General features: G+C 40.2%; 1 protein-coding gene across 1 annotated transcript in view; it reads left to right on the top strand.

Moving 5' to 3' along the window:
* Window positions 1-11,151, top strand: part of LOC106748628 (E3 ubiquitin-protein ligase TRIM9) — a 134,127-nt gene that overhangs the window by 2,848 nt on the left and 120,128 nt on the right. Inside the window, exon 2 of the mRNA XM_014627339.1 lies at window positions 2,809-3,093. Coding sequence (XP_014482825.1) covers window positions 2,809-3,093 — 285 coding nt within the window. The remainder of the gene's footprint in view (window positions 1-2,808; window positions 3,094-11,151) is intronic.

Here is an 11,151-nt window from a genome sequence, read left to right as displayed (position 1 = left end):
TTTCGACACTCATTTTGAAAGTAATCTTTCTCGAAGCAGTTCGTATCTACACAAATTCTTTTGTTTGAAATGAACGCTGCACACGTCACCTTTCCAACGATATGTCTTACGGAGATGGCGGTATTAATGACAAAACTTTACGCCGCTTCTAACGCCATCTATTGCACCTCCGCACAAACTTTTGCACTCACCCAATAATATAAAAATATTTTCACTGAGAAAAAATTTTTCTCGAATGAGAAAATAGACATTTTTTAAATCTGTAGCTTTTCATAAAAACAATTTTTATTCTTCTATTTAAATAAAAAAATAAAATTCTTCTAAATAAACAAAGTTTAATTTCAGTAAATATGTTATTAGTACTCACCGAATAAATATATATTTTACTTTTTACATATTTTTTCTCTCAGTGTAGTAATGAGATATAATGGACGCAACTTTCGCATAATAAATATAGAATTTGGCAAGTTTGTGGACGATGATGAGGTGCGGAAATCCAGCTTTTCATCAACTTTCTTTTTTTGTGAACGCGTCATGAACTCTTTATAGAATTTTTTTCCATAGAATTTTATATATGTAGAAGTGCATATATGTACCTTCGTATCAAGCAAAAGACGTGTAGCGTGACATTCGTGCAAGCTCTTCATTATTTTCATTTTCCCGGCTTGTAGGAAGTCTTGCCCTCGTCAGCCGAGAAAATAAGGGGAAAAAGCTCCATCACTAAAAGCCGGCTTTGTTTAGAAAGATGTCTACAAGGAAATGCTGGATCGTAACATGTACCGTAAAAATATCGAAAGTTGCATTTTTATCTCGATTTATTAATTTTATTTTTAATTTCAACGAAGATATATTTAAGAATCGATGAAATGTCACATTATATATCGCGTATAATAATTATCCTTATATCGCATAAAGCGTTTCGCGCGTGTACATATGCGTGCGTTATTTAAACGTATATCGAGGACGTGAACAAAATATCAGTTTCGCAAGTCCTTGGCTATTTCCGCCGGGGGGACGATGTCTAAAATCCGTCTGTTGCCGTTTCCGCTCTTCAATATTTCAGTCTCAGTGCCTCAGCTCGTTCGCCGAACGAAAACTTCCGGGCCGTAAGATCGCGAGATCGGGGAAAAGTTCCCAAGGCTACCATTCTTAACGACCGCGGTATCAGCGTGTTTATTTCTCTTGTGTGCTTTCCTCATCCAGAGGCTCGTTAACTCTCCTTCGTTCACCCCCTCGAAGTCCACTTCATAACTTTCCTCTTGGCGGTATAAGCGCACTCGTCTACGAGAGCTACGTCTACATCGGTATCGACGTTAATATCGAACGTTGTGGGCGTTGTCGCTGAAAGAGATGAATATTTAATCAGACGAAATCGCGCACAAGGAAAAGGTCGCACGGAAAATGCTAGGGTTTTGCGCATGATACGACAAACTCGTTTATTTACTTCCCGGAAATTTAGCGTTTCCATCTCGATATAACTGTAAAGCAGATGTTTTCGATTAGACTCGTTTCGTGATTGTTTACAAAGTGAGTTATTTCCATCTTGCCTTTCGGCCTTCCCAGACGGAATACGATCAAGCGCATCGTTCTTTCGTTGAATATGACAGACTTTGTTTCGATCTCTGTCAGACAAAAATGTCTTGAGTGATGTATATGTTACGTGCTTCTTATCATTAATTTAATAATTTTGGTTTGTTTTTTCGCAAATATGTCATATTGAGTAAGAGAAAGCCATGAATCTTCTTTTATATTTTTCAATCACATTTTCAAACATTTCTCCTATTCTTTTATCTTCAAATATATTCTCCGTATGCATTTTAACTGTAGTATAGCTTCAAGTTAATTTTCTTCGTTTCGTCAGGTTTAAGTTTTACCAAGAAGTAACAGTAATCTTCCGGTCGATCGTCATTTCGGGATTTATATAACATGTTTGCGCAATACGCAAATCGCTGTTACATTGTGTTCACACTAGAAGAGAGAGATTTTATATTGTTCGGTGCTCTGTTTGAAAAGATCGAGTTACCGCGTTTCGGAGTGGCGCGTCGCATGAAATATCTCGTTGCGCGACATGTACGCCAATCGCACCCTCGCTACCCTCTTGCTCGCTTTCCTCGAAGTGTTAAATTTCATTTTCGGCCCTCTGCCATGCGGCCCCTCCGATGCCGCGTTGCGACAAGTGGCGGATATTTTTTTCTGTGATTTTACACTCGCCGTCCGCTCCTCGTATCGTGGGGATGGGAGAAAAAGGGAAGAACGCGCGCGCCTATAGTTTCATTCGTCGCAGCAACATTTGTTCGCGACGACAGTGCCTGGACTATCGATAACCGACGTGATATTATTTCCGAGTAGGAAATACCGAACGAACGAGAGGAACGAACGAGGACGCTGAATAATACCACGTCCAAATTGTTAGCAGGCCAGAGAGATACTCTTGTTGGTTTAATAATTATCGACGAGTCCGCCAATTTACGTCCGCCTTTGTATGAGTTTAATAAAGTCGAGCTCGCGATGCTGACCCGGGCGTAAGAAAATTTTATCAGCGTATCCATATTCATCCTCCCGTTCTCTCAATATTTAACGAAAAAACGCGGGAAAAAGGGGAAAAAAATTCCCCTCACCGTTGAATGATTTCATCGATATTTTTTATAGTGACATTTTTTCTCTAGGCACTCGATATCGTGAATATCGATGCGCCGGATATGAATACCGCCCTCTCTCTGGAATTTTAATATTTCTCTTACAAATCCGCGAGTATCATCGACGCGATATACGTTACACTCTGAAGAAGATCGATTGTATTACTTTCAGGTTTTATACTGCGATGCATGCAGGGAGTCCTGTCATCCGAAGAGAGGTCCACTGGCGGCCCACAATTTGGGACCACCGAGAGGCAGCTGGCAATCGAGCGGCAGCAAAGGATCCCGTGGCCTGGGGCCTGAAGGCACACCGGTATGCAACGACCACAATGGCGAAGCGGTGACCCTATATTGTGCCCTATGCAAGATCGCGATATGCGCCTTGTGTCTTCGTGATCGTCACGCTGCACATTCTCACGACGTTCTGCCGTTGGCTGCTGCCTGCAAAGCTCAAAAAGTGAGTACTATTATGATCATCAATTCGATCGTCACATTGAACAAGTTGGAGGGAAGTAAATTGGTTCGTAGCGATAATTTCACTGGAACTCAACAAATTTTGTATTATAAATTGTATCCGTTTTGGAATTTTAATTTTTTTACTTATTTTATGTGCTAAAACAGAAAGACGACGTTAAACAACTAATTAGCTAATTAGTTCAATAAATATATGTTGTAATTTTTCTAAATTATTAGTATGAGAGAAGTATGAAAATAAAATAAGAGAATATATTTTTACTATAATTTATATTATTAGACGTCTTTTTGCGTTGATCAGTGTTATCTGTCGGTGCTAAGAGGGAAGTTCCTCTCAAGGTTAGAAATTTACAATTAGAAATTTAAAAATAGAAGAAAAATTAAGGAATGATACAAAAGGTCCAATTTATTTCACTCATTTGTTTCGTGCGGTGAAGGAGAATTTTTAATTTATTTGTGAGTTGAGTTGATGCGACGTGTACTCTCCGATATTACCGGTTGGATCTGCAATCAGCGCGTTCCGCGATACGCGATAATATTGGAGGCCGAATCGAAACCTCAAACGGTTAACGCGGACATCGTGTTGGACGGTTGCTGGCACCAGGGGATTACTATAGATTTACCGAAGAATGATGTTTGCTAGCGGGATACGCGGCGCGATAATATATGTATATTTGATGACGAACTCCGGCGTAATTTATGTGCCTAGCCCGCACGGGTAAAATCCGAAAATAATGGATGATGCGCCAGCGCGTTAACACGACCAATAATTGAGTTTCAATCTACCCGCTCTCGCACACTATACGCGCACTTCGGCGCGCTCCGGAGCGTAGTTTTGCGCTGAGCTCCCGTTTATCCTCCTATCGTATTTTGCATGCCGCATGATTCCGCGTTTCTACGCGCGAGTCATTAGCGGGATCAACCATGAAAAATACATCGCCGTTATGCTAATCAATCACATCGAGCGTATTTGCGCGCCTGCTGTCCCACGGAAAATGGGATATAATTAGACAGCGTGCAAAATATGTTACGCGATAGGACACATAATTACGTATCTCCATTGGAAATATGTTACCCCGGATATATAATTATGTGTCATTAAAATCGCTAATGCCTTTGAAATTTCCGCATAGATCTGCGCGTTAAACGCTATTCCGCTTACGGAATAGCCTCACTGACGCACCATCATTGTCATTATCGTCGCGAGGATGCGTCTATTTTATTCTCAATATCTCATTATGTCATAATAGATACACAATGGGCGCTGCAATAGCATATATATATATACATAATAATACAGCATTATCAGAGACCTTTTTCATACTTCAAAGCAGTACCAAACGTTATTACATTTCCGTTCTCATCTCGGAGACGTAACATCTGCGCAAATTGTATGGAGGACGAAATTGCGGGAGCGAATAAGGGCGGACGATTTTGTAACAAGTCGCCGTCGCCTTCGTCTGCATTTTTCGTTCGAGGCTGCTGCAACGGACGGAACAGTGCAACAACAATATTCGGGGATCGTCCGATCGACAGCTGGTTTCGATATCGCGTGGGTGCGCACACGTTGCCGCTCCCCCGCCGCGCGAGTGAGCGCTTTCGTCCGGCCGACGCCGACACCCGGTCACCTTCCTGACATATGGAGGCCGCGCTTGGTCCCATCATCCGCCAGGAATCACTTCCTCCACGATTAATCTGATAAATTGCCCGCGGTCCAGTCAAAACCGCCTGACTCCAGCAATTTCGTAATTGATTGCCGTCGGACGAGCGACGGGCGCGCGCGCTTTTGTTTGCACTCGCCAACCATTATATCTCGAGATAGTCACCCTAGTGATAAGATCGATAGAGTTCGCGCCGTTCCAGCAGTTCGTCCGCCCGCGCGTTTCGCCGAGAAAACCTCGGTGCGCACTAATCGTCCGACGGTGGTATGCTAATCGACTCCGTCGGTTTCGTCGTAGACGCCTCTCTGCGAAAACGGGAACTTACTGCGCTCGGGAACTTACATTCGTTCTGCGTCCGTAGCTTGTCGAATGAATATCATATCTCGAAAGACAAACCTGTTATTACTCCGATTTGAACGTGGGTCACTTGGTAACCGAATGTAGTAGAGAACTATTTTGTCGTTTGGGCTCTAAAGTCCCGTTAAAGGTGTAGATTTGTGTGCGTGGATCAACAGCACTTCTCTACCAAAATATGTGACAGTCTTATGAAAATTATCGTACATTTCCTTGCAAACAACTATGATATTTGAGAATTGATGTTTCTAGAAATTAGATCTCAAAATCGACATACTAAGATACAGAGTTCAGTATTTTGCAGCCGGAAAACACGAGTCATGAATCTCGTGTTTCCCGGCCTTTGATAAAGAGATGTCTCGGTAACAAAATTCCGCCGCGTAAGGGATTCCCTCGAAGATTGCTAGCGGCTTTCGCCGTTAATGCCGAGATTATTTTCACCGCGACCGCGAGGCACGGTTCAACCCCGAAAATAGTGTCTTCTGAATAATGCATCCGAGCGTGAACGTTTATCGAGACGCGTTGAAAGTGCAGTCGCGATAAAGTAATTTGCAACAGGCTCGTTTATCAGCGGCGAAGCTAGCGAAGATACCGGGTTACCGATCGCAACTTGGGTGCGGGTTGCAATCGCGTCAGCCACGTTGCGAACGTTACGTCGCGTTTTGACACGTAATCATCCGTCACTTTGTCTTCTCTCTCGTCCCCTTCCGTGTCGCCCGTTCTCTTCCCATGCACTTTGCACACAGGTATCGGGGTTGCGCATGATGCTCGGCCATTATTACACATTAATGTTGACGTACGAGGCAATACTCGCATGTTGCACCCGATATTTCGGTAATTAGTCTGCCCGGTCGTCGGCTAATCAAGGGAATACCCGCGTGCGGATCGGTATTCGTGTCTGCAATCACGATACTGCAATTCGATCGTATGAGCGCAAGTAGAGAGTACTTAACGGACTTGAGATGCAAATAACAGTGCCGAGCGTCCAATTGAAATTCTTCCAGAAGAGTGTAGAGGAGCGTAACGTTGAGAGGAGTTATTTCCTGGCGCGTTCGGTGTATTGTGCCATTCTCAACTTATAATTCCCAGTTTCTAAATAAGATCGACATTTTAACCCGATATATTGTTTGCCGATTTTGCAATAGCACACTTTCCTTTTGAAACACGTTACATCGCGTAATAACACGTTTCCTCGGGACGGGAATCGTATGTACGATATAGGAAAGTGTTTATCAGAGAGATAGCGATCGTTCTTGTTTCATCGTTGGAAAAGTGCCGCCGCCGTGCTTATCGTCGCTATCGCCGTTCGATAGAATCACGACGACTGGCAGGCGCGTTGGCGCTTAATCGACTCGCTAATAACTACGGTCTCGATTGGTTTTAAACGGAAGACAACGCGGCTGAGTGATGGTGTGGGTCGCGGAGGACTGCAATAATAATAATCGATCGCAGGACTCGATTGCAGCCGCGTTCCCGCCCGCCCTTAATTGATTATAAATCTTCTCAATCGATATGAGGCCGTGTTTTAATAGACATTCGACGCGTGACGATGGAACATAACGTCTCGTTCTCCCTCTATCCCCGTTAATTTTCTAGATATTCAAGACTTGAGAATGAGGAAGGGAGAGAGAAAAGGACGTCTTTATTGAACATATCTTGCGGATTCTTGTTTTTTATTAATATTATAAATGTGCGCTAATCGTAATATTGAAGCTGTTAACACGTATTCCAGACACACAGGTAGGAATCGAAAAGAGATAATGATAATAATGATAATAACAATAATTTACTTATTTTTTATCGTGCAAGCAAGGATATAATTGTGCTGGAAAGAATTGAGGTCCTCTAGAAATATGCAAAAAATCTTTATATATTATATATTTCGATGAAATAATATTGTCTTAATGAGATAATTACTGAGGATTTTTTTACATACACAGAAGCATTTTGCGGAATGAATTTTTTGAAAAGGTCACAATCCAAATTTTGGTCCTTTATTAAAATCCTGCAATCACCCTGCTTCACCACAAATTTGTTGGTACACAGAATTAAAAATCCTTTTGGATAATTACAATACACACTAATGTTGGCGAAGACGATTAACTTTATTTGAAAAACGAAAAAAGCTAACAAATTATGAAAATTTTTCATTTTTTTAATTCTATGCAGCTAGTAACGAATATACGAGTAGTACTAATAAATTGATAGTAATATGTAGGACGATTTCAGGATTTCCTCTTAATTCTGAAAATTCCATCTAATTTGAAGAACAAATGAAAAATCCATGAGATATAACTTTATGCAGACTGTTGTCCTGTTGACATTTGATGTTACGAATAGTTACTCACTGCTGTTTTCTTCGTGCCGAGACTTGTGTTTCAAATATTGTAATGTCGATTTGGAGATTCAAAAGAAATAAAAAGGAAAGAGTTGTAAAGATAAAAACAGCGGTTGCGTGTGCGCCGTAATAATGTTGTACACTCATAGAGATTTACATTTAGTTACGGTAGAGCATTAAAAGACTCCTTCGAATAGAAATGAAAAGACGCGACGTTGGTAAATTTATGATGGGAGTTGCGAAATGTTTGGAGAGCATTCATTGTTGTGAACGTTCTTGGCCACCGAGATTATGTACGCGTCCTTGACTGACGGACGACGACAGTGGCGATTGGCGAGGGATGTTTTGTCTCTCTTGCCGATTGTTTTTTTAGTCTCGTGTACCTTTCCGTGACTGAGAAGTGTGAGTGAGTCATTACATTTCGAGCCGAGGAGCTACGTACACATCACGGTGGCGCAAAATACGAGTATTGGCGCGTTATTATTCCCGTCATTTTTTAATCGAATTCTTATCGGCATCGCGTTATTAACACGTTTTTCTTCAATCGAGTCATATCTACGCAAATATCAGTGTTAATATCACCATGAGGGAATATGGAGAGCGCCATAACTAAGCAGCTGGGACGCGGATAGCAATACATCAGATATTTTCAGGTATGTATCAAATCATTTGTTGTGTGGAATATTAACGATTTGAATGGACCCTTGACGAACTGATCGAGAATAAGAAAATGCCCAAGTTGAAATTTATCGAGTAAGTTGCGTCACTGCATATTGAAATTAAGGAAATATTAAGTCGAATATTGAGGTAATCAAATATCAAATGATTCTGAAAATAAGCCTTCTTTAACATAGAGAATATGGCAGTAAGCTACCATTTGTTGTATTAAGATTGGACAATAATGTTATGTATAATCGGGATTCTCCATTGATCCTTCAAGTTCGATGGAATTTGCAAAGTTAATGTAAAAACCAAATTTCAACTCGAAATGCTTTGCAATTTTTCCGAGAGCCTCGCTGCTGGGAAGTTCAACCGTCCGCGGTCGAATATCACATTCGCAGACTTCATGAATTTTGCATGACCTTGCGTAAATATGCATAAATATGTATATTGCCGTGTATCTAATAGTTCTAAGGTATTACAAGATTCGATTACTTAGTAGTTAGCGGCAAATAGACAAGGGTTGACCCTGATCCTCCGTGTCAAGTTTGCTCGCGTGGAATCGATTGTTTGCGAAGGGTACATCCTGCAGCCTCCGTAGTCTTTAAGCTTGAAAATTGCCGTGGTAGATTGCATGTTCAGCGAGATTGTCACGGGGTAAAGAAAATGGCCTTTTCATCGATGATGAAAGAGATTTTGTTCAGAAATCGTTGCATAATAAATGTAAATAACGACCAGACTTTCATAATTGTCTCGTTATTTGCTGATATAAGAAGATCGAGGCGTATTTTCAATATGTAAAATGTATAATAATAAATGTATTTCATAATATACATTTTAATATGATTATATCTTTTAGTTTAGAAAAAAATATTAGCTTTATATATATTTATATCTAAAAAAATTATTTAGCTTTAAATAAAATCGTGCAAATAGGGCAACTGATTCCATATCTAGAGTCGGTTTGTCACATAAATATCTTTCATGTATAATATCATTATATTATTATATCATTTAATCATTATATCATATAGTCAAGATACAGTTTTACCTCTATTTATTTTTCGGTTACGTTTTAGAACCATGGTAATTGAAAAAACAACTAACATCTACCTAAAACCTTTTCATCTATGAAAATAACTTCTTATTTCCTATGATTGTAGAGAAATTACCGTCATTTCAAAACCAACAGAACAATAAAAATAAAGATAGAAAAAAATTTACTTACCACAACCTATTTTGAAAAAAATGTTTGTAAATACTGTATACAATACTTTAGCCTTGTGTCATTTTGTACACCCAACTAATACGATACTAGAATCTCGAAAGAGAAGAACATTTTTTATTTATTAAGTGAGATATAAACTTTGTGACAACTAATCCATGTGACTTTTAGCTTCAATATAATAATTATATCGGAAGCACAGAAAAACGCAAAAAAAAACTACGTAAAAGGTAGTTTTATACTTGGTCCGCTTTTCTACAAGATATAATTAAGATTAGACTTAAAAGTCCTTTACACTGTCAGTCGAGTCGAGCGGGTCTTTTCACTCCTCGAGGCGATTACCGTAGGCCCTTAAATTTTCGAGTTTCTTTCCCGACACCACAGTATATAGCGTTTATTGAGCTCGCGACTTCATCCGGTTCTTCTTGCATCGCGGCGCGGCGCCCTCGAGGAGTGTCCTCGAGGCGGCTGAAATTCGCGCTCCTCCGTCGCGGCGGGTGGCCGGGCGGGCGGGCAGGTAGGTAAAAGAAACGCCGGAAGCCGACGGGAAAGAGGAAAATCGCTGCGAGACGATGTCGAAAAATCAAGGTACGGTAAGCGCGCCGCGACGTTCGCAATTTCCTGGCCGAGGGGGGAAACGCTGCGCCGGCGGAGTTGCGTCTGCCTGCCTGCCTTAAACAGCCACGCCTCGATTCGCGTGTCACAAAGAGCGTATCCGCGTACTGTAGCCCCTAAAGGCGGCGGAAAAGTTGGACGAGGTAGCGCGGGAGTAAAGAGGCGAGAGCGAGCGAAGATGAGAGCGAGCGCGAAGATGAGGGGCGAGCGAGCAGGCAAGCGAGCGAGCGAGCGAGCGAGTAAAGGCCCATTTAGACGAAACGATTTTTAGAAGTTCCGTGACCAGCGGAACATATGAACACACTTTATCCCGATAGGGATAAGTCCTAAATCTCGGTGATAAATGATTTTCATAGAAGAGAAAAAAGCTGCGCTGCACCCACGTCTCTCGAGTGTGAATTCTCTAACAAAATCATGCGTGGCAGCTTAGCCGGATCAGAAAATGGATCAATGTGTCAGAATGGCTGCAATTTTTTTAATAAATAAACACGTAAAAGCCTTGCTTGGTTTAACTTATTTTTCAAACAGAATAGGAGAGGAATAATTCGACTCTTTCGTAAAATATGATTGGCTATACTGAAGATGTAGATACGATTATGCGGATTCATTTCTCTTAAAGCGAATCAATGATGTAAAGTTTCTAGTAAAATATGTATTTTATCGATATCAGTGAATACTCACTGATTTTCAGTGAAAACATTCCGACTTAGTCCTTTCTATAGTCTTACATCTCATTGATTTCGACTAGAAAAATTAACTTAAGATTTCGCTGCAAAATTTGTAATATTCTACTAGCTACTATTATCTAAATTCTTGCAGCGAGATGTTGTGATTATAGTACTATATTTACACGAAGAAAAAAGTAGTATCAATTCAAGACTCGTATATTCTTATATATGACCTAGAATATATAATCTTATATGAAAATAAAACTTGCTTACATGAAAAAATTCTATATCATTTTATTAAAAATATATATTTCTATTATTCAAAATTATTTTTCACGAATTAAGAGGAAAAAATATTGGATATGTAGAAAGAACGATATATTTTCAAATTAAACATTATATCTGCTCTTTCTATATCCAATATTTTCTCCTCTCAATTCATCAAAATTACTTTTAAATAACAAGAATATAATATTTTTGGTGGAACCATGTAAAATTTCTTCATATAAACAAGTTTAAT

The sequence above is a fragment of the Dinoponera quadriceps genome, unplaced genomic scaffold, assembly GCF_001313825.1.
Source record: "Dinoponera quadriceps isolate SergipeBrazil2010 unplaced genomic scaffold, ASM131382v1 scaffold3085, whole genome shotgun sequence".
NCBI classification, from domain to species: Eukaryota; Metazoa; Arthropoda; class Insecta; order Hymenoptera; family Formicidae; genus Dinoponera; species Dinoponera quadriceps.
Note: the sequence above shows the minus strand (reverse complement) of the source record. Positions and strands in the feature narration are given on the sequence as shown.